This window comes from Balaenoptera borealis (assembly GCF_965194805.1).
Source record: "Balaenoptera borealis genome assembly, chromosome: 11".
NCBI classification, from domain to species: domain Eukaryota; kingdom Metazoa; phylum Chordata; class Mammalia; order Artiodactyla; family Balaenopteridae; genus Balaenoptera; species Balaenoptera borealis.
In genome coordinates this window covers 10,576,955-10,602,183 of record NC_138868.1, presented here as the reverse complement: position 1 = coordinate 10,602,183, position 25,229 = coordinate 10,576,955, and the positions used below count along the sequence as shown (strand labels likewise).

General features: G+C 57.1%; 2 protein-coding genes across 4 annotated transcripts; one reads left to right on the top strand and one right to left on the bottom strand.

The window, feature by feature from the left end:
• Positions 1 to 16: 16 nt before the first annotated feature.
• On the top strand, positions 17 to 12,440 carry TMEM132A (transmembrane protein 132A). 2 transcript variants are annotated; one of them, XM_082341101.1, is made up of 11 exons: positions 17 to 391; positions 2,857 to 3,071; positions 3,266 to 3,484; positions 4,249 to 4,580; positions 6,269 to 6,418; positions 7,465 to 7,663; positions 7,748 to 7,891; positions 8,974 to 9,176; positions 9,928 to 10,204; positions 10,552 to 10,743; positions 11,160 to 12,440. In XM_082341101.1, the coding sequence occupies exons 1-11, from the start codon at positions 292 to 294 to the stop codon at positions 12,198 to 12,200; spliced, it is 3,072 nt and encodes a 1,023-aa protein (XP_082197227.1). In that variant the 5' UTR covers positions 17 to 291; the 3' UTR covers positions 12,201 to 12,440. The 2 variants fall into 2 exon arrangements, with proteins under 2 accessions (XP_082197227.1, XP_082197228.1); XM_082341102.1 differs by having other exon boundaries at positions 19 to 391; positions 7,468 to 7,663.
• Positions 12,357 to 24,115, bottom strand: SLC15A3 (solute carrier family 15 member 3). 2 transcript variants are annotated; one of them, XM_082341194.1, is made up of 8 exons: positions 23,511 to 24,115; positions 20,216 to 20,505; positions 18,142 to 18,289; positions 16,580 to 16,690; positions 15,687 to 15,855; positions 14,073 to 14,231; positions 13,137 to 13,292; positions 12,357 to 12,653 (listed from the first exon to the last, which is right to left on the bottom strand). In XM_082341194.1, the coding sequence occupies exons 1-8, from the start codon at positions 24,066 to 24,068 to the stop codon at positions 12,499 to 12,501; spliced, it is 1,746 nt and encodes a 581-aa protein (XP_082197320.1). In that variant the 5' UTR covers positions 24,069 to 24,115; the 3' UTR covers positions 12,357 to 12,498. The 2 variants fall into 2 exon arrangements, with proteins under 2 accessions (XP_082197320.1, XP_082197321.1); XM_082341195.1 differs by lacking the exons at positions 12,357 to 12,653; positions 13,137 to 13,292; positions 14,073 to 14,231 and adding an exon at positions 15,104 to 15,252.
• Positions 24,116 to 25,229: the final 1,114 nt, after the last annotated feature.

Genomic DNA, 25,229 nt, shown 5'->3' with positions numbered 1-25,229 from the left:
GAAGTGGCCTTCTGCCCGACCTCTAGCACAGGGGCGCTTGGGGCTTCGGCATCCGTAGGGCACTAGGACCCGGCGGGGCTGAGGGGCAGCCCGTGAGCCGCGTTCGCTCCCTCCCACCCTCCTGCTCCAGCTCTAGCTCCCGCTCTATTGTCTGGGAACTGCAGCCGCGGGGCGGGCGGGCCCGCGGATTGGCGGGCGGCGGGGACCCAGCCGGCCCGGTCGGGCCGGGAGATGCCGGGAGGACCGCGGCCACCTGAGCCGCCCGCCTAGTCCCGGCCTTGCGTGGGAAGGATGAACGTCTGGATGGCGGGGCTCGCGGCAGCGGCTCCCCGGGGGCCCTGCGGCCCCTGGCTCTGCCTACTGGTGGCCCTCGCCCTGGACGTCGTGAGAGGTCAGCGGGAGGGGAGGGGCGGGGCGGGGCGAGGGGCAGCCGGGCCCGAGCAGAGGCCGAGCGCGAGGGATGCTCGGGAGCCGGGAACCCGCGAGTTCTGGGACTAAACCCCGAGCCGGGTCGCCCCGCAGCGTGCCCTGAGGGTTGGAGAGGACTTACCCCTGGGATCTGGCCCCCAGCCTCGCGCCTCTATGGCTTTCCTCACTTGCATAACCTGGCAACTTCTTCCTGACCCAAGGCCAGCGGGGTCCCCGGGCTCTCACCGTCATCCCCCCATTCTCGCCGTGTCCCCGCACCTTCCACGAGTTTCCCCTCCAGTCGCGACGTCTAACCTGGCTGCCCCCTGCCCCGCACGCACCAGCTCCCTAATCTGCGGTACAGAGAGCTGTAGCCCCGTGGCTCCTGGCCTCCTCCCCGCAACCATCAACCCAGCCCCCACGGAACGGGAAGCAGCCCCTTTGCCCAGGACCTGCGAGATCCGCAGCCGCCTTCCCCCTGCCCCAAGGAGCTCTTTGACCTTGGAATTACTTCATCGGTGCCTTCCTGAGTATGGGGATCACTGGAGGAAGGGGCACCGCCTCCCCTGTGCCCCTGCGTGGGAGGCAGGCTGCCCTTGGCGCGGGCTGAGGCTGCTAGGTGGATGATGCCACAGAGAGCGAGGCATTCCCTGCCCCCCTCCCCCCACAAGAGAGCTGAGCTCTGAGTGATGCGAGTCCGTGGGAGCCAGGCCACAGAGCATCTTGTAATTATCCAGGCAGTGGAGTATATGGAGTAGGAGAAGGACCAGAAGCCAGGGTCTGCCCCCAGGGAGCCATAGTCACTCACCTGTTACACTTCGGGGTGGGGGGCGCGGGGAGTGGAGCTTCTCAGCCACCTGCTCCTTGCTGGGGAGGGTCTAGAAGGAGGTTGAAACCATCACGTCCCCCAGCCCAGCAGTGGGGCTGAGAGCGAGCGAACTGGCTTTAGGGCTGCTTTCAGCCACCTGCTCCTCTCCCCAGGGGACCCAGCAGGAGCCCTAATAACCCCTCACACAGAGAGAAGAGGAAAGCCTTGTCACATCTATTATGCAGCAGCAATAATCCCTCCTCCAGACAGCGCACCATAGTTTACAAAGCCCTCCCCTGTCCACCGTGTGGACACCGTGCTCGCTTGTTCTACAGGTGAGGAAACTGAGGCTCCAGGATGTTAAACGACTGACCCAAGCCTAACCGAGGAAGAGTTAGGACGTAAACACAGGTCTCCAGGCTCCCAGGACATCCTCTCCAGGGACGGGGGCTGCTGGGATGAGTAAGACAAGGCCCCCAGCCGACAGACAGGAAGATAACTAATTCAGGGGTGCAGAAGACTGAGGGGACTGGTGAGAGGGCAAGCAATCAAGGGGGCTTCCTTAAGAAGGAGGTGACAATGACTCTTGACCCTGAAGGAGGAGGGAGGCGCTGCCCAGCAGAGGAGGAGAGACCCACACTCTAGGGAATGAAGCCCACAGGGCGCACGGTGGAAAGCAGCACAGGGTGGAGAGAGGTGGAGGGTGGAGAGGCAGGGTGTGTAATGGTTGGTGCCTGGGCTCTGACTCCCAGCTCCATCACGTTCCTGCTGTGGGACCCCAGGCAAGTCCCTGAACCTCTCAGCTTCATTTTCTACAACCATAGAATGGGATTAATATTAATAGAACCTAGTTCTCAGAGCTATTACAAAACCCAAAAGAGTTAATACATGTAAAGTATTTAAAATAGTAGCCAACATACAGCTTGCTGTCAAAAAATGTTAACTATTATTTTTAGGGCTAACTAATAGTCAGTTGATACAAAGCAAATATGGTCTTAGGGGTCCTTTGCCCTTCTGACTGTTGGTTGAATACTTTGACTCTCTCCCCAAGCTTATGGTTCCCACCCCCCTCCCCCATCCTAGACTTGCACTCCAGTACCCAGTTGGGATGGGTAGAAGGGAGCAAGTTCGGGAAACCAGTGCAAGGTTGCCATGGTGATGATGCAGCGGGAGGGGGTGTGGATACCCAGCCAAGTCTGGCCAAGGACCCAGGGGCTGAGAAAGGGTCTCTGCTTCTACAAAGCTCACCTCATCACCATCTTTTACTACATAGACCCTGTCTTGGGAGGTCTGTACCCCGCAAATGCCTTGGTGTCAGAGGCAGGTAGGTAGGGGGCAGGAATGGGAGAGGAGGAGACATTGAGAAGGTTCTGCTGGCGTGAGGAAGGCCTGGATCTGTGGAAGGCAGAAGAAGGAATGACTCAGAAGCTGGCAGTCAGTCCTGGATGTAGATTCAAATCCTGGTCCCAGTTACCTCATCTGTGAAATGGGGAGACTCCCCCCGACACCCTGGGAGGATGGGACATTTACAACCCTTTTCTTCCTCCATCGCCCACCACTGCTGTGCCCCAGGACAAAGCTGAGTTCAGCCCCTGCCTGCTCTAAAGCTGTCACCATCCCTCCCCCTTCTCCCTCTTCAGTGGAGTGTGACCAGGACCCCCTGGACCCAGTCTACCTGCCGGCGGCCCTGGAGCTCCTGGATGCCCCCGAGCACTTCCGTGTGCAGCAGGTGGGCCGCTATCCACCTGCCAACTCCTCTCTGGGCTCCCGATCTGAGACCTTTCTGCTCCTGCAGCCCTGGCCCAGGGCCCAGCCACTTCTCCGGGCCTCCTACCCACCCTTCGCCACTCAGCAGGTAAGGAGGGGCCACCAGAGTCTCCTGGGCTAACCGGACTCAGAGCCAAGGTCTGCTGTGTGTGGCTCAGCCCTAGCTGTGCTCCCCATTTTCCAGAGGGGGAAAAGGAGGCCCATAAAGGCTCTCTCCTGCCAGCCTGAGTTTTTGCTTCTCCCCACCCCTTGCTTTGTTGAGCACCCCCGTTCTCCCTCCAGGTGGTCCCTCCTCGGGTCACTGAGCCACAGCAACGGCCAGTCCCGTGGGACGTGCGGGCCGTGTCAGTGGAAGTGGCTGTGACTCCAGCGGAGCCCCACGCCCGCGTCCTCTTCCACCTCAAAGGGCAGGATTGGCCCCCGGGGCCTGGCAGCCTGCCCTGTGCCCGGCTCCACGCCACACACCCTGCAGGCACTGCTCACCAAGCCTGCCGCTTCCAGGTGAGTGGGAGGGCCCCACCTGGGCTGGCCCTGCTGCTGTGTCCACCAGAGGGTGGTCCCGGAGTAGGGAAGAGAGGGCTCACCACTCCTGGGAGGTTTGGAGGTCATGGACCACCTGACTCCATTCCTGCTCTGCTGGCTTTCGCGGGTCCCTCTTATTTAGGGCCCCTTAAGGAGTTCAGTCCATCGTACATGACTTTGGGCAAGTAATGTAACCTCTCTGAGGCTCAGTTTCCTCATCAGTAAAATGGGATAATAACAGTTTTTACCTCATATTGAGTTGGAATAAAGAATAAATGAGATGGGTGCAAGAATAGCTTTTGGCACAATTCCTGGCACAAGAGCAATCCCTCAGTGAGTGTTTGTATTATTGTTAGCATTACTTTTATTATTGCAATTTCTGCTCTTTTGCAGTCTAGCACAGGATTCCACTGGAGAGAGGTGTTCTGTGGGCTGTGGGATTCTGAGAGGCCTGAGGATTCTGAGTGGTCGTCAGGGTGGTCCTGGAGCATGATTAGGGGCAGGCGTTGGGGTTGGTTCCCTCTGGAATGAGGCTGTTCCCAAAGGTGGAAGAACGGCCAGTGGACGCGTTCTGAGACCTAGCCTCGGTCGCGTTGCCAGTTGGCTGTGTCACGTGGGATGCGTCTGCGGCCCGCGCTGGCCCTGCTCTCATGGACCCCTGCAGCTCTGGGTTTCCCGCCCTGGGTGCTGGGACTCCCCTCCCCCGCCTGTGTACACTGACCATGGCCGTTGTGTCTTTGCAGCCATCCCTGGGCGCCTGTGTAGTGGAGATGGAGTTCCCCTCCCACTGGTTCTCCCAGGGCTCGGCCACGCGGGCCGAGCTGGCCTACACACTGGAGCCGGCAGCCGAGGGCCCTGGGGGCTGCGGCCCCGGCGGTGAGGAGGACCCTGGGGAGCAGGCCCTCCCAGTGGGCGACGTGGAGCTGCGCCCCGCGGACCCCCCACAGTACCAAGAGGTGCCCCTGGATGAGGCAGTGACTCTGCGGGTGCCTGACATGCCCGTGCGGCCCGGTCAGCTCTTCAGTGCCGCCCTCCTGCTTCAACACAATTTCACAGCCAGCGTCCTGACCCTGCGGTGAGCACCGGGCCCCTGGGGGCGGGTCAGAGGCCGGAACCTCTGCAGGAAGACTGTGCAGGTACCTCTTCCTCTTGGGGTCTTTAGTGGAATCCTTGACCTCTGCAAAACATGGGTCCGCCATACCCCCTCCAGGCCAAGCACTGTGATTGCCCTGGCAGCAAGCAGGACCCGGCGACTGGGCACAGCCCTGAACTTGGAATCAGAAGGAGGAAGCTCCCCTCCCCTGGCACTTCCCTGAGACTCCTTTGTCCAGTGGGCTAACGTTGCCCACAGGGCAGTTGCGGCTCCAGGGAGGGGAAACGGGAGAGAGCTTAAAAACTGGGAAGTGCGGTGCCTGGGAGTGGTTAATGCTGGGATGCCCCGGCCGAGGCATTTGCCCTAGTCCCATTCATCTGCATCTTTTCCCTCTTACCACCCTCACCATGGGTCCTTAGCCTTTGGACAGAGCTGGCTCCTCCCCATAGGAAGGCCCTCCTTCCTGTCCCTTTCTTCAGGAAGTGCCCCACCCCCAGCCGTCCCCCACCCCAATCTTTTTTTTTTTAATTAATTTATTAATTTATTAATTTTTGGCTGCGTTTGGTCTTTGTTGCTGCACGCGGGCTTTCTCTAGTTGCGGCGAGCGGGGGCTACTCTTCGTTGCCGTGTGCGGGCTTCTCGTTGTGGTGGCTTCTCTTGTTGCGGAGCACAGGTGCGCGGGCTTCAGTAGTTGTGGTGCGCAGGCTCAGTAGTTGGGGCTCACGGGGCTCTAGAGCGCAGGCTCAGTTGTTGTGACACACAGGCTTAGTTGCTCCGTGGCATGCGGGATCGTCCCAGACCAGGGCTCGAGCCCGTGTCCCTGCATTGGGCTGGGCAGATTCTTAACCACTGCCCCACCAGGGAAGTCCCCCCTACCCCAGTCTTACTACTGCCAAGGATTTGCAGAGCGTGACTTGCCTATCCCATAATCGGGTTTGTGTGTGTCCCATCCCTGTGTCTCACAGGTGCCTGTCCCATCTCCCTGTCTCTCATGCCCTCCTCTCTCACTCGTATCATTGTTAGATCTCCCTAGACACTTAAAATATGCCAATCCCTGTGTCTCCACTCTGGACCTTCAGAAAAGAGCAAGGCCCTGTCCCCCTCTGGCACTAAGGGACCCCTAGTGGTAGGGAAGGGGATTGGACGGGCATGAACTGGATTATAAGCTCTGATGAAGGTACAAAGTGCTGCACGGGCTGGGGTTAGGGGGGTGGAGGCAGGGGAAATTCATCCTGCCACAGGGAGAGCTTAATAAAGGAAATGGTATCTGTGTTGCTGGAGACTTGAAGAATGAGCAGGTGAAGAAAGGAAGGGCAGACCAGGCTGAAGGCACAGCCTGAGCAAAGGCTTAGAGGCTTCAAGGGCATCGTGCTCGTGTACTTTGGGTGCAGCTAAAGCTAAGAGTGCATGGAGAGCCAAAGAAGAAACTGGACCAGACCCTGGAGGGCCTCGGATGCCAGGCTAAGACTTGACCTCGTGGGTAGTGGGGAGTCATAAGTGGTCTTTGAATGGGTGAGAGCTGTGTGGGAGGACCTGCCATGAGATGCGGTCCTTGTGGGTCAGAGGATGGCGAGGAGGAGATTCAGACTGGAGTCCCTTATCTTCCCGCTCTGATCCAGTCCACACTTCAGCACCCCCCTGACAAACTGGACCTGTGTCCCCTTCCCCAGGATCAAGGTAAAGAAGGGGCTGCATGTGAAAGCTGCCCGCCCAGCCCAACCAGCCCTCTGGACTGCCAAGCTGGACCGCTTCAAGGGCTCCAAGCACCATACCACCCTCATCACCTGCCACCGGGACAGGCCCGCGGGGCCAGACTCCAGGTGGGTACTTACCTCTCACGAGGGGTAGGGCAGGGAGGGATGGTACTAGAGTGCTAGTGGGCAGATTTAGGGGGCCCGAGGGGAGGGGGCTGCCGGCCCCCATATTCCCATGTAGGCAGGCACAAGAGCAGACTCCTTCGAGGAAGCAGCACAAAGCAGATATATCTTTTGTTCATTCAGCTACTATTTATCCATCCCCAGGTACGTGCCAGGAACAGTGAGTGTCTATGAGTCTTATTCCAGGTGATGACAATCTATCCTGGCCACCCAGTCACAACCCTCACTGCAGCTACCCTGCCTCCCACTATCACCAAATGGGTCCCTTTTTCCCGGCCATTAATATTCCTCCAAAAGCCCAGTTGCAGTTCTTAACACTTATGAACTCTTCTTATTCATGCCCTGAGTCTGGGTCAAGGCCATGCGCTTTGTAGCCCCTGTTTGAATCCTAGTTCTGACACTTTTTGGATAAATAACTTGGGCAAGCCCTACCCCACCAGAGCCTCTGTTTCCTCACTTGTGAAATGGGGATAATGATGCATCCCTTAGGGTTTGTGAAAATAAGGTACCACCCAGCAAGCGTCTAGGCTGGTTCCTGGCACATAGTAGGTGCTTGATCAAAGGAAACCGTGAGGTTATTTATTATTCAAGGTGTCAAGTGCCAGTTCTGGGACTGGGAAGTGAATCTTCCTACTTGGTAAAAATTGACATTGGTGCTTCATGCCACCCCAATGGCTGTGGAAGACAGAGGCCTGAGTGCAGGGGGCCCAGGAAGGCAGGAGAGCCAGCAAGCATTCTAGGGGTTGGTAAAGTGGCTCCATGGATCTTGAGCGGATAAGAACTTGGGCTCTGGAGCCAGGATGCTTGGGTTTAATCCCAGCCCTACCACTTTTTGCTGTGTGACCTTGGGTGAGTTACATAACCTCCAGACCTCAGTTTGCTCATCTGTAAAATGGGGATAATCGTAGGACCTACGTCACGAATACAGGAAGCGCTCACAACAGTGCCTGGCCACTCTCAAGCACTCAGATTCTCTCTCTTCTGGCCAGCAGCCCCCTTGAACTGTCCGAGTTCCTGTGGGTGGACTTTTTGGTGGAGAATGGCACTAGTGGGGGCATGGCGGTCACTCGCCCTGTCACATGGCAGCTGGAGTACCCAGGCCAGGCCCCCGAAGCAGAGAAGGACAAAATGGTGTGGGAGATCCTGGTGTCGGAGCGGGACATAAGAGCCCTCGTCCCACTGGCCAAGGTAAGGGGTCCCCAGCTCTTCCCAGACAGACTGGGGGCCAAGGGAGGTGAAGAGCTTGGGGCTGAGCTCCTCCTGCACCCCCAGGCTGAGGAGCTGGTGAACACGGCGCCGTTGACTGGAGTGCCGCGGCACGTCCCTGTGCGCCTTGTCACCGTGGACAGTGGCGGAGCTCTGGTGGAGGTGACAGAGCACATCGGCTGCGAGTCAGCCAACATACAGGTCCTGCAGGTGAGTGGCACGTACGCGTTTGTGTACGCGTGGCGCACACAGCGTTCCTCCTTCCCCACTCAGGTCCCCAAGAGAACAGCTTCTTCTTGACACCAGTAACCTCATGAGGGGAACCACAGCTTTGGTCCCACCAACTCTCTCCAGAGTCAAGTGGGAGCTGTGCAACCCCCAAACCCCCAACTTAGGCACTTTCACGTTCTTACTGCACTGGCAAATGAACTGACGTGGGAGAGTTAAGGGCATGTACTTTATGGTGGGAAAGTTTTCATTTGAAGCCCATCTTTGTTATCAGCTAGCTGTGTGATTGTGGATAAGTCTCAACCTCTCTGAGCCTCCGTTTCCTAAGCTTTAAAATGGGAATCTATTTTAGGGATGTTGTAAGAATTAAAAGCACTCTAAGACAGTATCCAGCAGAGACCAGGGGCTGAACAACGGCAGCTATTGCTGTTACAATCATAATACAATATAATCATTATCGAATGGTAAAAATAATGACATCTATTATTATTGGAGCCTCATAATGACCCATGAGGTTAAAAAAAAGGCAGGGCAACACTCCCCATTTTGAATTCCCCTAAGAGGGGAAGCCCAGAGCCTGCATTTCCTAAATTCTGGCCGCCTGAGTGGAGGTGTCTTTGGCTACCTGTGCCAGCACTTTGTCTCTTTGTAAGTGGTTCCTACCTGAGGGTTCACGGTCTGCCGATAGGCAGATAGGTCTGCCTTGCCCTCAGCCTCTGCCTACCCACTCGTACCTGGTGGCTCCAGCACCAAAGCCAGAGGCCAGCACTAACGAGGAGCCAAAGTTGTGGATTCAAACCCTCCTCTGCCAGGAGATTTTGTCCTGTGCAAATAGCCAGTTCCCCCAGCTGAGCCCCAGGTGAACTCAGGGAAGGACTGTTCCTGCCAGGGTAATGGATCTTGGCTGCATGGGGAAATCTTAATCTGAGGACACGCATTACAGAAAAATACAGAATGAATTTCAACCGTACCCCTTTCTTATGGTATGGGGGTCAAGAGATGCCCCCCGGTCCATACCTGTCCCGGGTGGCTGAGCCCACCCCCTGTCCTCTGCCCTCCCACAGGTGTCCGAGGCCTGTGACGCTGTGTTTGTGGCTGGCAAGGAGAGCCGGGGTGCTCAGGGGGTGCAGGTGGACTTCTGGTGGCGCCGGCTGCGGGCCTCGCTGCGGCTGACCGTGTGGGCCCCGCTGCTGCCCCTGCGCATCGAACTCACCGACACCACCCTCGAGCAGGTCCGAGGCTGGAGGGTACCTGGCCCAGCGGAAGGGTAGGTGGAGCCCTGGGGAAGCTGGCAGGCCTTGGCGAAGTCGCTCTGGGACTGAGGGTGCAGGGGACACAGCCATAAGCCCGAGCTGGGGTCTGAAAAACTGCCCAATTGCCTGCGGTTCCTTCTCCCCCTGCCCGCCCATCACCCAGCTTCTGACCGCTGTTTGTGATTGCCGACCTCCACTCCTCTCCTCCTTCCCTGCCTTATTTCTCTATAGTACGTATCACTTTCTAACATACCACGTGATCTGATTAATCTTGTTTGTGGTCTGACTACCCTCCACACTCCTCCTCTAGAATGTAAGCCCTTGAAGGAGGGATTTTGTCTATTTTGTTCCCTGCTGTGTCCTCAAAGCCTAAGATGGCACTTAGTAAATATTGAGGGGATCCCACCAGAGCCCAAGGACGAGGTGGCCTCAGGCCTCTGGAATCTGAGCTCCCAGGCCCTCCAGAGAGTAAGCACCGTGGGTCTCCCCCATAAGAGAGGGTCTCGTCACGCATAACCAGAGTTCCAATTAGGAGTAAGAGGAGGGCGAGAGCGGCTTGATGCCTAGGCAAAGGCACCAGTCAGAAATGGGACTGGGGCGCGGCGCCTGCAGGTGGAAGGACCTGACCACGGAGGTGCGGCTGCGAGCGGGGCTTGGGAAACGTGCGCCCACTAGGAGCCGGGGGCCTCCCTTGGGCGGGGCCCTCGGCCGGCTAGGGGCGGGGCCCGCGCTGACGCCCCGCCCCCGGGCCGCCGCTCCCCGCAGGGTGCTGGAGCCCGAGGCGGCAGGGGCGGAGGAGGCCGAGCGGCGCGTCCGCGGCTGCCGCCTGCAGTACCAGCGCGCCGGCGTGCGCTTCCTCGTCCCTTTCGCGGCCCACCCGCTGGACGGCGGCCGCCGCCTCACCCACCTGCTCGGCCCGGACTGGCTGCTGGACGTGTCCCACCTCGTGGCGCCGCACGCCCGCGTGCAGGACCCGAGCGTAGCCTCGCTGGAGGGAGGCCGCGTCCTGGTGGGCCGGGAGCCCGGCGTCACCTCCATCGAGGTGAGCAGACGGCCTGAAAAGGGTGTAGGTGACTCCCATAATGTTAATGGGTAGGTGTGAAGAGTGTCGGAAGGCCCAGGGTGTACCTGGGGAGGTATGAACCCAGGGGGGTTGGGGATTGGGTCAGAATAGGGCGGCCCGTGTAACGGGGGAAGTCCTCAAAGTATGAAGGGCTGGGGTTGGGTATGTGGGAGCCAGGTCTTGAGGTGCCAAAGGTGGGAAAGCAGCCTGTGCAGATGCTGGGAGCACAAACCAGATCCCTTTGTAAGGGTGCTGGGCTCTCAGAGGGCGGAGGCTGTCTGTGTACGAGGCCCCCCCCCCCACTTCCAACTCCCTCTCACCCTCAGGTGCGCTCCCCGCTATCTGACTCCATCCTGGGGGAGCAGGTGCTGGCTGTGACGGATGACAAGGTCTCGGTGCTGGAGCTGCGGGTGCAGCCAGTGATGGGCATCTCACTTGCCCTAAGCCGGGGCACTGCCCACCCCGGGGAGGTCACAGCCACGTGCTGGGCACAGTCAGCCCTTCCTGCCCCAAAGCAGGTGACAGCTGGGGGGTCAGGGGGATGAGGTCAACATCTCCAGCTGGGGGTTGATAACAGGGGGATGGGAGGTACCTCCACCCTTCACCTTAGGGTTTTCAGGATGAGGACTGACCCCTGTAAGGTAGTGAGCTCTCTGCGGCTGGAGGTGATCAAGCAGTGGCTGGCTGGAGTGTGGCAGTGGGAGGTTATTAGATGGCTCTAACTGAGGACCCTCCCGATGACTCAGACCCCGGGGCTGAGTAGAAGACAGGTGATTGACGCATGTCCCCTCTCTCCCTGTGTTTTGTCCCTCTACCTGTGTCTGTTTTCTCTCTGGTCTCTCCTCCTCCGTGTGGCCTGTCTCTGTGGGAGTGGTCTCTGTGTGCATGCGTGCGTGCCCTCGCGTGTCTCTGCCTGTGTCTGTGTGCCCGACAGGAGGTGGCCCTCTCCCTGTGGCTGTCCTTCTCTGACCACACCCTGGCCCCCGCTGAGCTCTACAACCACCGTGACCTGGGACTGTCCGTCTCGGCCGAGGAGCCCGGTGCTGTGCTGCCAGCCTATGAGCGGGGTGCCCAACTCGGGGTGGTGGTGAGTGGGGCGGGCGTCAAGGGGCTGCCCCTGCATGTGGCTCTGCACCCGCCCGAGCCCTGCCGCCGGGGCCGCCACCGTGTGCCCCTGGCCTCTGGCACCGCCTGGCTAGGGCTGTCCCCTGCTCCCACCCCAGCCCCTGCCCTCCCATCCAGCCCAGCTCAGAGCTCACCGGCCCCAGAGGCCAGCGTGGGTGGAGAACGGCGGGCGGCAGGCAGTGTGGGGGGCAGCGGGGATGTGAGGTACAAGTTTGAGCAGGCAGAGGAGGAGGCCGGGAAGGAGAAGGCAGAAGCTAGGGAGGAGGAGGAGGAAGAGGAGGAGATGGTCCCCGCCCCTCAGCGGGTCACCGAGTTAGAGCTGGGCATGTACGCCCTGCTGGGCATCTTCTGTCTGGCCATCCTCATCTTCCTGGTCAATGGTGTGGTCTTCATGCTGCGCTACCAGCGCAAGGAGCCACCGGACGGTGCTGCTGACCCTGCCTCCCCCCAGCCCCACAACTGGGTCTGGCTGGGCACTGACCAGGAGGACCTGAGCCGCCAGCTGGACCGGCAGTCCCCTGGCCTGCCCAAGGGGGAGGGGGGCTGCCCCTGCGAGAGTGGGGGAGGAGGGGAGGCCCTGACCCTGGCCCAGGCCCCTGCTGGGGGCACCACCAGCTCCTCGAGCACCCTGGCCAGGAAGGAAGCCGGGGGGCGGCGGAAGCGAGTAGAGTTTGTGACGTTTGCACCAGCACCCCCAGCCCAGCTGCCCGAGGAGCCCGTGGGGGCCCCTGCCGTGCAGTCCATCCTGGTGGCGGGCGAGGAGGACATCCGCTGGGTGTGTGAGGACATGGGGCTGAAGGACCCCGAGGAGCTGCGCAGCTACATGGAGCGGATCCGGGGCAGCTCCTGACCCTCCCCAGCCTGCCTGGCCCGGCGCCGTCGGCCTCTGGCCTGGGCAGCTTCCTGCTCGTCCTCTGGTGCTGGTCGATGCGAGTCCCCTGCCTGGTCCCTCGCAAGGACTCCCACCCAGGCCCCCGCTGCCCTGCCCCTTGTCATGGACCATGGACGTGAGGAAGGGCTCAGGGCCCTTATTTATGAGAACCATTTCATCCTAATGTTGGGTACAGAATAAACTGAGAAGGAAACCCCAGCTGGGCCTGTGACTGTCTGTTGGGGGAGAGAGGCAAGGGGGGGAGTGGGGGCCGTGTTCAGCCACTGCCCCTCCTGGGACAGCTTTGGGAGGCTGGGCCCTGGGCCACCCTCTCATAGCGACCAGCGATCCCGATATACAGCAAGGCCGTGGCAGCCTGAATGCCGGCCAGCAGGAAGAAATAGAGGTCCATCCGGCATTTGTTGATGTTCCCTGGGGAAAGGAGGGGTTGGCATTCGGGTCAGGGCAGGGATCCCCCAGCGCTGGCAGCTGAAGCCAAAGTGGGCAGTGGGTGGGGTCTGAAAACACAGGGCAGATAGCCCACTAGCATCGGGCTGCCCTAGGTGTCTCCTGTGGCGTCTACAATGCCCTGGTAGCTTGCTGTTCTTTCAGGGGCTTAAAGCATCATAAGTACCACAGAGAAAGGTGACCCTTAGCCAGAATGGCAGAGTTCCGGAAGCAGGAAGGTGCCTTGGAGGTCTGCTGAGTTCACTGATTCCTTTTGGGCGGTTAGGGTACCTGAGGCTCAGGACAGGACCATGCTGTGGGCGCTGGGCCGGGTTTGGGCGAGAGCCCTGCTCTGAGTCTAGCGTGCCATTTCCATCTGCCTGGGGTCAAAGCACTTGGCAGCTGCCATCACCTTTCCAAGTCGCCCTCCACCCATGTCCCATTCCCGGGGAGGTCCCCCACACTCACCAAAATCCTCCGGGCAGTGTAGCCAGCCCCCCGGCAGTGACAGTAGTGCCACCAGGCTGGAGCCTAACAGCGAGCCCACCCCAGACAGGCAGAAGAAGATGCCCATCATGGCGCCCTGCATGGAACGCGGGGCCTCTGAGTACGCAAACTCCAGGCCTGCAGAGAGGGAGGAAGGACGACCCAAGGGGCTGGTGGAGGAGCAGAGCCTGCTGGGCCACAGCCCTCCCCTCCCCCAGCCAGGCCTCCCTCCTGGCTTCCCCTGGGTGACCCCTTGCCTCTGCCCTGCTCATCCCCCCTGAACACCTCCACCTGGGTGCTCCCACACTGCTCTGTCTCCCCTCTTCCCCTTCCTCCTGGGTCTCCCATTTCAGTGACAGAAGCCCCGTCCTCATCCTCTTTCTCTCTCACCCTCTCTGCCCACCTTCAGCAGCATCACCAAATCATTTTGATTCAACCTCAGAAATCTCCCAGTGTCTCCCCCGCCCCATTCCCTCTGCCCTGGGCCACATGAACAAAGGGAAGACAGAGAGGACCGCCTTTGCCCAGAGGCCTTGGAGAGGGCCTCATGGAGGAGAGGGCAGTTAGACTGGGAATTGAAGGGGAAATGGGAGTTCACTTCCAATCTGGGAAATGGGAAGGCAGAGGGAACAGCAACCGCAAAGTCACAGAGGGTGGGGAACATGGCACCAGGGGGACTGTGGGGGAAGGTGGTATGGGAAATGTCTTGTTCACCTCTAATCCCCACTGCCTATCGCAGTGCCTGGCACAAACCAGTGCTGATAAGTCCCCACGGGGTGACTGCAGCCCCGCTCAGAAAACCCCGCCTTCCTCCATGCAGACAAGCTCCAGAGGCTGTGCCCGTGGGACCTCTGACTTGGAGGCACCACCAGGCAGAGCCCATCACCCGTGCGAGAGTAGGGGAGGGGTCCAGCGTACCTGGGATGCTGGCAAAAATCTCACTGATCCCGATGAGCAGGTACTGAGGGGTCTGCCACCAGATGGACAGTGGTGCTGCATAATATGTGTTCTGCCCGATCTGCTGGGACACCGTCTGGTTGTGACTGATGTACTCTAAACGCTCCATCTCCAGGACTCCTGGTGGTGGGGAGAGGGGCTACAGTCAGGCCCACAGTAGGCAGCTTAGCCCATGACAGAGCTTGGCATGTAGTGGGTGTTCACTAAGTAGCCAGTCATTGACTAGGCAGCATGTAAGGAAAAGAACACTGGCCCTCCAGTTCTTCCCTTTTTGCCTTGGCTGCTAGGAAGCTCAGAACTAGGTTTTGCACTCAACAACTGTAACAGCTCTCGTTAATTGAGAGCCTGTTATAGGCGAGGCGTTTAATATGCATTCTTGTAAGTAAGAAAGAGAAATTTAGGTTAAGTAATCAGCCCTGAGTCACACAGCTGATAAGTAATTGGGGCTGTATTTGCACCCCAGCCTGTCTGGTTTCAAAGCCAGCCCCATTCCCATGATATCACATGACTCCTCTACTGCAGCATCAAGTATTACAATAGCGTTTCTAACCTGGCTTTCAAGTTTAGTTTATCTCCTTCCCCTTCACTGCTTAGGAGACAGCTGTGCTCTAGTGGAATGAACACCAGATATGGAATTAGGTGACTTGGGTTCCAAGCCTGGTCCTGCCACTGGCTAGCTGTGTGATCTTGGGCCAATCACTTAACCTCTCTGAGACCCAGTTCTCTTATGCAAGAAGTAGGAATAAAAATCCCAGGATTATTGTGAGGATGAAATAGGACAAAATGCACTAAAGCATGTAGCTGAAAAAGAATCTAGTTTGGTTTTCATACTTGCAACACAATACTAATTGAGCTTTAATTCCTCTGGTTCCTACTTGTGATCCAGGCATGGTGCTGGGTGCTTTACCAACTTCATCTTGTTTAATCCTCACAACACTCCTGCTAGACCACAGTCCAGGAGGGTAGAGCCTGGCCTCTGCACAGGGTCTGAATGAATTACTCTCCGCATTTTAAAGATGAAGCTCAAAGACACTAAGTAACTTCAGGATCGTTAAGTCACAAAGTGAAAAGGGCTGAGGTTTGTGCAGTAGCATGCAAGACTTCTTTACCAGAGCTTCTTTCCTATGAGTGGCTTCAAATCCTTTTGAAATGGAAGAGGGAAGAGAATAAATAATAGATACTTTTTGAAAAATGGCCCCCAACTGCTAAATGGCTGTGTGTCTTTGGAAAATGCATTCAACACATTTTTTAAGCACCCGTGTGCATTATTCATAGCAGTGAATAAAAAAGAAAAAAATCCCCTGCCTTCAGGAAGATTACATCCCACTGGGGAAAATCTTTTTTCCTCTCCTGGCCTGAGTTTCCTCATCTGTCAAAATGAGGGGAGGATGGACTCAAGGAGGAGGGTCTCTTTCAGCTCACATCTTCCAGAAGCCAAGACTGGCACCCACGGGTGGAGGGTGTACTTGGCCCAGGCCCACAGCTTCAGCATCAGCCCCTGGTGGAGCCAGCCTCCCCCCAGCCCCAGACAAAGGCCAGCCCCCTTCCCAAGGCCCTCCACTCAGGCCGACATACCTGCCACAATGACCGAGGTGAAACCAAAGAACATCCCCAGTGCCATCTTCTGCAGAGCCGAGGGAAGCAGCTTGCAGCGCAGCAGTAAAGGATCGAGCAGGTGGTCCTTCACAGGCACCAGGATCAGCAACACCACGACGTTGGCCAGGAGGAGCCAGGCTTCTGGGATCTGGGAAAGAAGGAACCAAGAGAGGCAGGCTAGCAGAGCAGAAGGAGCTCTGGGCCGGAGTCTGGAGACCTGGACTCCATCCAGACTGTCCCTGGGTGACCCAGAGTCAGTCCTGTCCCCTCCCCTGATACACACTCCTCGGCTGGGTAACTAGGGGATGGATTAGATCAGGGATGGCAAATACGTTCCTTTAACTTCTATCAATTGGTAGTGGCTGCCTGGAATGTTCATGGGCTCAGCATGAAAGAATGCCATGATCGATTAGTGATGTCTGCCATGGGCAAGGAAGGGAGGTCTAGTAGCAGATATGTCATTTATCTGCCAGTTCTGAAGATCTTTGATTTTAAGAGTCTCTGAAATGCCAAGGAACTGGTTTGGAAAGTCCTGGTGAAAGGCAGAGATCTGAGCATCCAGGAGTCCCACAGAGGGAGGGAGCAAGGTAAAGTTGAGGATGCCCCCAAATGTGCCTGATCTGAGGACCTGGTGCAAACTGGGCAGTGAGGCCCGCTTCAGAGCAGCAGTGGGTGGGAGTGAAGCTGGCCTGAAGTCTTGTATGCACTTGAGCCTTTTGGCAGGATGTCTGGGCCTCCAGGTGCGTTTCCTGTATCCCGAGGATGCCGTGCCGCTGGGGGACGGGAGTGTGGTGGCAGCTTCATTTCCTCCTTTTCTTGGAGGAAGCCCCCAGCCTGGCCTGAAGTGGGGGCTGAACACGTGTGTCTCTCACCTTGTAGCCACCGCCCTGGGCCCTCAGAGCCGCGGATCTGTTGGCAGGGTAGTCTGGGAAGATGTTCGGGATTTGGAGGTGAAGACCTTGCAGGACATAGGTGGACTGCATCTGCCGAGAGAGCTGGAGGTGAGGCTGGAACAGAGTTGGCCGCCTCTCCTCCATCCCAGGATGCTCCCAGCTCCAAGGCAGGCATTCCTCCGCAGTAGCACAGGGCAGCTGGGCGGTTGTCCCCTCGCCCAGCTTCAGGGGGAAAGTGACCTTCCCACCCTCCTCCCTCCCCAGGAGCTTCCTTTGCTCTGTTCCCAGGCCTGAGGGCTGTGCGTGCCGCTTTGCTCCAGAGCCCAGGCCCAGCTGGTCTGGCCCACATTCTTGTCTCCAGGGCCTGGCACGGAGTAAGCGTGGATAAATATTTGTTGACATGGGGAAGATAATGCATGGCTGTCCCCGCAGGGAGTGCTCATCTGACACTGAGGCCAAGCTGAGCCCCACAGGTTGACGCAACTGGGGACCGCGTAGGCACTGACCCAGCAGAGTGGCCCCGGACAGCAGCAGGAGCACGCTCCAGGGGGCCCCGCCATACCGGCCATTATCCCATTAGTTGCTGTATGAGGGAGGGGGGGGTCTGGGAGAATCCTACAGGAGGCCTGGGGCCAGAGGAGGGCACTTGGGTTGCTCAGGGCAGCAGCTGTTTGCTGACTGGTATGGAAGGATGTCAGTATTCAGACAACTGGTACGACTAGGGATCAACCATGGACACACGTGTCCCATCATAGACACCTTCCGCCTCTGTGCCACCCCCAAGTAGCAGGCTGGCCCTGCATGACCCTGACCCTCTGCAGCTCGCAACAAGGTTCCTGCAGAGTGTGTGTGGGAGGCAGTGACCTTGTGGACTGGGGATTAGAGGCTGGGGTTAGGCTGCAGCCCGCCCTCCACACACCCGCACACACATTCACTGCAGTAACCTTCCCCTTGGGGAGCGGGCGGGAAGCAGCGGTTTTCAAACCTGGCTGAGCGTCTGCATCATCTGAGAAGTTTATTACACTAGAGACTCCTCCAGCAATTCTCTTTCGGTAGTCTGCGGTGGGACCTGGGAATCTGTATTTTTTTAAAAGCTCTGCAGGGGATTCTGAGGCGCAGCCAGGGTGGGGAACCGCTGTTGCAAAGCACTCGAGGCACTGAGCTTGCCCCTAACTTGCTGTGGGGCCTCGGGCAACCGACACACCTTCTCTGGGCCTCCGTTGCCAAGTTGGAGAATCTGAATGCTGCAGAACTGTGAGAGCCTCTAGTCTAACAGGAAACTGAGGCCCGGAGAGATGGGGTGACTTATTCAATCACTGGGCCTCAGACCCGTCTCCAGAGCTCCTTGTGCTCTACCACCCAGAGAGTGTAATTATTGGGACGGCTTAGCGCCAGGCGCCACCCCAGCTGCTACGGGGCAGCAGTTCACTTTGTGAGCCCCTCCCCCTTTCCACATACCCTGAGCATCTACCGTGAGAGATGAGACCAGTGAGGGGCCTGGTCAGCCAGCCTCCCCAGAGCGAAAGGGCAGGGGTGCTGACCTGGAAGTATACCATCCAGTAGGGCACCAAGGTCACCAAGACGGGCAAGATCTTCACCAGCACCTGGAAGTTGGCGATGTCCTCTTGGGGGGAAGGGCCAGGCTGGGGAGACCTCTGGTCAGGCAGCAGCTGGCCGCCTGGAGGGTCTCTGAGGGGCCATAGAGGCAGCAGATAAAATGGCTGCGACCATCACCACCACCACGGCCGCCTTCCCACCTCCCCCATCATCCCCTACTTTAATCCCACTCCCCTGTCACCGGCTATCACAGACATCATCTCGGAAATCGCCACCCTCATGTCCTCCACTCCACCATCGGCATCCCTTTCGCCGTCATCACCATCATCACCAATGCCAGCATCCCTATCATCACCATTAGCATGGTCATCACCATCACCAAAGCCATCCCCTCCGTGGAGTTCTCATTCTATCACCATTATTTTTTCAGTGCTGGCACTGCCACTGTCAATACTATCACTGTCATCCCTGTGGCAGAGTTGGCGATCAAGACCCATTCCATCCTAGAGCTGTGGCCTCTCGGGTCCTGGGGAAAGTAAGACCAGAGGCTGTGGCGAGCAGAGTCTTGGGGGATTTTTTGGCTCGTAGTGTTGATGTGCCATGGGAACCAGGGAAGCCCCAGTCCGTGCCTGACTCAGAGAGAGAGGCTGTCACAATTTGAGACACCCCAGTTCCCCCAGTGCGGTCTCCAAGTCCATCCTCCTCAACAGGCAACATGGGAGCCCTCTCCCTACAGAACAAGGGATGGAGAGGTAGGGGTGGAGGGAACATTATTAGGAGACAGGAAAGATCAACCTTTACCCTTTACCCTTTGCCCTTTGTCCTGAGAGACTTCTAATCCCTACTTGCCCAAGAGCCTTGCCCCGTCCTTTGAGATTCCGAAAGGGACGACACCGGTGTGGTGCGACGGCCACCATCAGCTTCTCCCCACCCAGTCTGTGATGTTGCTCTTCCACTAACAGGTGGATTTTTGCTGCCCTGCCCTTGAATCTGAGCTGGCCTGTGACTGTACTGACCAACAGAATGAGGAAGGAGTGATGCTTTGGGACTCCAAACCTCCAAAAGGCCTTCAAGGGACCGACAGCTTCCACTTCTTGCCCTCTGGAACATTCCCTCTTGGAATGCTCCCTCCTCTCGCAGCCCAGACACCTTGCCGGGAGAGGCTTCAGCCACCTGGGGGGCAAGGCCACACGAAGGGGAGCTGAGGTGTCCTCGTTGACAGCCAACGTCGACTGCCGGCCAGGAAAGTGAGCCGTCTTGGATGTTCTAGCCCTTTCAAGTCCTCAGTGACTGCAGCCCCCCGTGGTATCATAAGAAGCAGAACTGTCCAGCTGAGCCCAGTTACCCACAGGATTTTGAGGGGTAAAAAAAGGTGGTTGCTTAAGCCACTAAGTTCTGGGGTAGTTAGTTAGGCAGCAATGGACCATTCGAACAAAACCTTACAGCAATGCACCAGGTTGGGGGAAAGCATGTTCTATACCTTTTCTGTCTAGATCCCACTGACAGGAGCTGTAACTGGGTCCAAGGTTCTGGAGACAGGTTTGCTTAGCATAAGTAGTCAATTAACTCAGGGAAGAGAGGGGCAAAAGGAAGCCATTGTGCACATGCAAGGCCATTCAGCACCTTCCTCCCTTGAATGCCAGCTAATGGGAAAGGGAGCCAGTTTGGCTGACATCTTAGCCTTTCTTATACTTAATATCCAGGTAGCGTAGACTGCTATCCCAACAACCTTCACTGGTAGATCATCTTCATAACCACCACTCTACCACCATGGTTATCACCATTGCCAGTGTTTATCTTCCTTGTCACTAATAACACCATCATCTCTATCTTTATCGCCACCATCACTGTCAAGACCACTAACATCCTCATACTTTCCACAGTTAGTCCACTGCCACTACCACCACCATCACCCTGATCTCTATCAACATCCTCAGTCATGGCGGGCAGCTCTAGCCCACTGGGGAGCTGGTCATCATAAAGGGCTACCACTGGAGCTGATCCAGAATGTCTTTAAACTGGATCACGTGCCCCCTTCACCCAGAGCCCTCCCCTTACCTGGCAGAGTGTCGGCGCCACCGCCTGGGACAGCAGTTCTGGAGAGCAAGTTTGAGCATGGAGGACACTTGGCTGCCTGTGGGGGGCTTGGTAATGAAGCTGGGGGTGGCGAAGAGGAAGATGAAGAAGGCCAGGCCCACACAGCCCACGATGATGCTGTAGCCCAGCAGGAAGTTGATGTTCTGTTGGATAAAGGCCAGCACCAGCAACGACAGCACGGCACCCACATTAATGCTCCAATAAAACCAGTTGAAGAAGCGGCGGTTGGCATGGCGGCCAAGATCCATCACCTGCCAGGCAAGGGTGAGAGTGAGGGCCAAGGAGGTGTGAGGGCACCCTGCCGTGTGCCTGTACCCCCTCTCCCACAGAGACACTTCTTGGATCAGTGGGTGGGCGTTCTGGCACTTTCCTCATCCTGATCACTAAATAGATGCTCAATAATATTTGTTGAATGGATGAATAAACCCTTCTCTTGGGAGTCACCTGTTAATGATCAGGACATTTTGACACAGCTGTTTCTTCCTGCCCTTGACACACATTGCTTTTTTATTGTCACTAAGTAGTACACACAACAGATGTCTCTGGTGCCACTTTGTTCATTTCTAGCTGATTTATCTCTTTGTCTTTGAGCAATCCATACTGTGTGTCACCTTCATAGTCAGAAAAAAGCCAGTCAAGGTCTCAGGTCTGTTCCACATTATTAAACATGATTTGTGCATATTACTGAAAGAACAGTTAGAAGTCTAATTGAAAATTTCCTCTGCAGTTTGAAGATGCCAATGGAGTTTCCCATTGTGCTCCCACCACAACTTGCCTCCCAGTCAGACAAAGTTGGCATAATCAGGGAAAGCAGAAGTGGTCCCAGACACGGCCCCAAGAGCGGGTTCTGGCCTGGTGAAAAAAAAAAATGGGCCCCACAGCAAGGGCAGTAGGGCTGAAAATCTTTACCCAGGATTTGGATCAATCTGCAACAGCCAGGCCCCAGGCCCCCTTCCGGTCTGCTGGCTTGGATCAACTGCACTGGTTGCCCGTACCTCTCCTAGACCCTGGTCCCACATTCTGACTCAGCAGGTCTGGGGCAGGGCCCGGGCATCTGTACTTTTTAAAAGCAGTGATGTCTGGAGGTCACCTCTCTAGATAAATGATTCTGTACTCCATCACCATTTCAATAACTCCCCAAATCTCAGAATCCATTATTCTCCTTCCACCCAGAGATACATATATCCATTAGTTAAGATTTTATCAAGGTTTAATTTCTGTAGTTGCATTAAGAAAAAGGTAACTAGGTATTTTGTTCATTTTCCAAATGTAAAATTTTAGTCCACACAGGTGCGCTTAAAACTGCATCCCCTTGGAGATTCTGAGGGGTCCTCTTGGCGATGAGGAGGGAGGGGCCTCTCACTCACTGAGAATCCTTGCTGTAGACTTTCAAGCAGAAAATTGAATAAGTCCCATTATGAGCAGGCACTCCATTTATTAATTGGATATAAATGAATATGACAATTGCAACTCTAAGGGGAAGACCAGGCAGCCCATTCAGGATATAAATGAGCTCTCCCAAAATGAGAAGCCACTTTGTCGAGAATGATGGATGGCCCTTTCTGAAATCAGCAAGTGTGTTAAACACTCAGTTCCTGGGTATGGCTGTCTGCCAGATGGTGCCACCCACTCCCCCCCACACTCCCCATCCGACTGCCCCCCCCGAATTCTGCAGCAGCCCCCTCACTACTCTGGTGTGCCCACTCGTGTTACCCCCATCCACTCCCTACCCTGTAACCAGAGCCATTTTAAAGAACTCAAATCTAATCGAATGATGTCCATCCCTGCCTCAAATCATTCTAGTGTTTCTGAACTGTCCTAGGGATCAGGCCAGACCCCCAGGCAGCCTTCCAGCCTGGCCTGGCCCCACCCAGAGTCCATGCTACCCAGTGGCCGAGCCTCTGAGAGACCAATTCTGCCACCAAGAGGAGGGACAGACAGGAGGCAGTAGATGGCTGAGGCCCTCTGGAGGTCAATGAAGTCAAGGGCACCTGGGGGTGGAGTGGGATGTCAATGAAAGAGCAGAATTAAGGGAAGATGAGAGATTCCCACTGGCAGATATTGGGGGTCTCCTGGTCTGCGGGAAGGTCAGTGGTGGCTGAGGAATGGACAGGGCTGTCCTGGGGGCACTGAATCCCCCATCGTCAAAGGAATCCAAACGGGCTGGATGAGTCACTCCTTGGTAAGGACTCTGGAGATTGTGTTGGATGCTGGATTGTGGATGCCAGCTGGATGCAATATTCCTTCTAAAATGTCCCCTTTCTGATTGTAATGCATGCAATTAAAGAACATTTTAAAACAGACAATTAGGAAAAAAGTATAATTAGTCCAGTGGCACCTGATCACACCACTGTCACAATTTTTTTCCTGTTTCCCCCTTTTGTTGACACCTGGTCTTTTCACATGGCTGTAATCATATTCTGTATGCAATTTTGCATTGCTTTTGCTCATTAACACTGTATGTGGTTTTGTTCAAGTCACGTTACATATTTTTAAAAATTACTGTCTAATAGCCCGCTGAGTAGAGCTATCAAAATATAGCCACGTTATATTATATACTGTTATATACTAGCCATAGCTATATATAGCCATGTTATATACTGTTATTACACAGTATTTACTCATTCATTTAACAAATATCTATTGAATTTCTCCTATGTGCCATGTTCTGTCCAAAAGGGTACAGAAAAAGGCTCAGAAGTTAAGGTATTGGCCCAAGTGCCTCTGGCTGGTGAGTGGCAGAGTTGGGATCTGAACACGTGGGCCTGACTCAACCTCTAGCACAGCTGGCAGGAAGAGGCTCCCGCCAGCCTCTAGATCCCAACAACACACAGATGGGGCGCAAGGTGTGGGGCCTGAAGTGCAGCCACCCTTACCCTGCTCTTCGACCTGCTCTCTATGAGACCTCAGCCAGGCTGATAAATGTCCTGAAACTTCAGTGTCCTAATCTGTAAAATGGACATAAAAATACTACCTACCTTCTAAGTCGTTAAGAGGATGAAATGAGTTAAAACACTGAAAGTGGCACATAGTCAAAGGCCAACTACGGTTATCACTATTGTTGCCATCGTTTTTGTTGTAGGGGTCCGCACCCCCAAACCCCCAACCCCACAGCTTCTTTCAAATCAAGAAACTGGGCCCGGAGAGGGATCACGCCGGCTGGCAGCCAGAGCCTCTTGACTCCCGGGTCCATCGCTTTCCCTCCGAACGAACGCGCCACGGGCCTCCCGACGGGGCGGGCCCTCCCGCCACTCACCTGGTCGGCCCCGAAAGAGGTGAGGTTGCTCCTGACGGAGCTGGCGGCCAGGGCGAGCAGCAGCAACACCGCGTAGAGGGTGGGGGCGCAGTAGGGGGCGGGCGAGGTGTGCAGGCAGCCGGGCGAGGGGCAGGCGGGCCCCAGCGGCAGGGAGAGCATCTCGCCGCAGAAGGAGCTGCGGCCGTCGGGGAAGGCGGTGGCGGCCAGCAGGCCGGAGGCCGCCAGGTAGAGCAGCAGGCTGAGCGCGATGGCGCGGTGGCGGCCCAGGTATACGTCGGCCAGCCAGCCGCCCACGGGCGCCAGCAGGTAGGAGGCGCCCAGGAAGACCAGCGCGGCGCGGGACGCCTGCTCGCCGGCCCAGTGGAAGTCGGCGCTGTTCAGGTAGAGCACCAGGTTGCCCGCGACGCCGAAGAAGGCGGCGCGCTCCAGCATCTCCACGAGCAGCACCGCGGCCGCCGCCGCCCGCCACCACCGTCGGGGCCCCCGCGGCCTGCGCTCCAGCAGCGGCCGGCGCTCCCCCGACTCTCGGGGCTCCACTGGGGCGCGCGGCCCGGGCATCCTGGGCCCCCGCTGCGCTTCTCAGACCCCCACCCTGTCCCCAGCCCTCCCCCGCGGCCTCCCTCTTCTCTTCTCCTCCCTTCCCTCCTTTCTCACCCCTTTTGGTCCCCCTGCCTCTCCCTTTTCCCCTCTGCTCCCCTGTCCCCTCTCCGTGTCTTTCTCGCCCCCTCGGGCCTCTGGGGCTACCCAGATTCTACTTCCCGCTCCCTAATTCTCTCCTCTCCCCTCCTCCGACCCCTAACTCTTCTTCCTTCCTCCACCCTTCCTCACTGCCGACCCTTCTCTTTCCTCTTCTCTGCCCCTCCCTCTCCTTTCCTGAGGGTCTCTCCGGTTGGTCCTCTTTTCTTAACCGTTGTCCCCTCCCCTGGTGACACCTGGCCCACACTCCGGAGACAAGGGTCCTCCCACAGGGGCTCCCTCTGCCCCCACCGCCCCGCTGTCTCCTCCACCTCCTCGCCTTCCGGAGACTGCCTCCCCTGCCGCCCCTCCCAGGCCCTCTCCCTTCGGGCTCAGCCTCTGTCCAGCTCTCTGCTCCTTGAGAAACTCTGGGAGCCCCTAGCTTCCCCTTTCGCTGCTTCTGTGGCCAGGCTGAGTCACATGGTGTCCTAGGGTGTTTAGGAGAAGTGAAAGTCTGGGTCACAGGGACCCTGCCAGGCCAGCTTTCTAAAAACCTCCCTCCCCCCCATTATCCTCCCCCCCAGCTCTGCCTACTTTCCTGGAGGCTGGAGGAATGTTTTCCATCTTTCACTTTCGTTTCTCTCCTGGATCCCACTTTTGCTGCATCCTCTTCCAATCACAAACCAAAGCTAGAGTGATAGGACCGGAAACGCCATATGCATCATTTGGTTCTACCCGCCCACTTTGTGGATGCAGAGACTGAGGCCCAGGGGAGGCGGGGAAGGGAGGTCCGGGGATGACTGGTTCATGGTGGCTGAACTAGGGGTAAACCACTGCCCGGGCTCCTGAGAGACACAGGAAGCTCTCAAATGCAATTCAGATTGTGCAAATGCTATCATGAGGAAGGAAGTGGGGGCACCTTCAAGAAGCTTGTGGCGCCATAGAGGGCCCACAAGTAAGTCGAGATTGAGAGAGACTGACCTCAGACTAAATCAAAATCAGGCCTTAGCCCTCCCCTCCTCAGAGCCCTGCGGTGCACTTGGA

Excerpts from the sequence above, each read along its gene's own strand:
- TMEM132A (XM_082341101.1), top strand. The coding sequence starts at position 292 with ATGAACGTCTGGATGGCGGGGCTCGCGGCAGCGGCTCCCCGGGGGCCC. Across the intron at positions 4,581-6,268 it reads GCCAGCGTCCTGACCCTGCG|GATCAAGGTAAAGAAGGGGC; the intron begins GTGAGCACCGGG and ends CCCCTTCCCCAG. Across the intron at positions 9,177-9,927 it reads GTACCTGGCCCAGCGGAAGG|GGTGCTGGAGCCCGAGGCGG; the intron begins GTAGGTGGAGCC and ends CGCTCCCCGCAG.
- SLC15A3 (XM_082341194.1), bottom strand. The coding sequence starts at position 24,068 with ATGCCCGGGCCGCGCGCCCCAGTGGAGCCCCGAGAGTCGGGGGAGCGC. Across the intron at positions 20,506-23,510 it reads CCTCTTTCGGGGCCGACCAG|GTGATGGATCTTGGCCGCCA; the intron begins GTGAGTGGCGGG and ends CTTGCCTGGCAG. Across the intron at positions 12,654-13,136 it reads ACACTGCCCGGAGGATTTTG|GGAACATCAACAAATGCCGG; the intron begins GTGAGTGTGGGG and ends TCCTTTCCCCAG.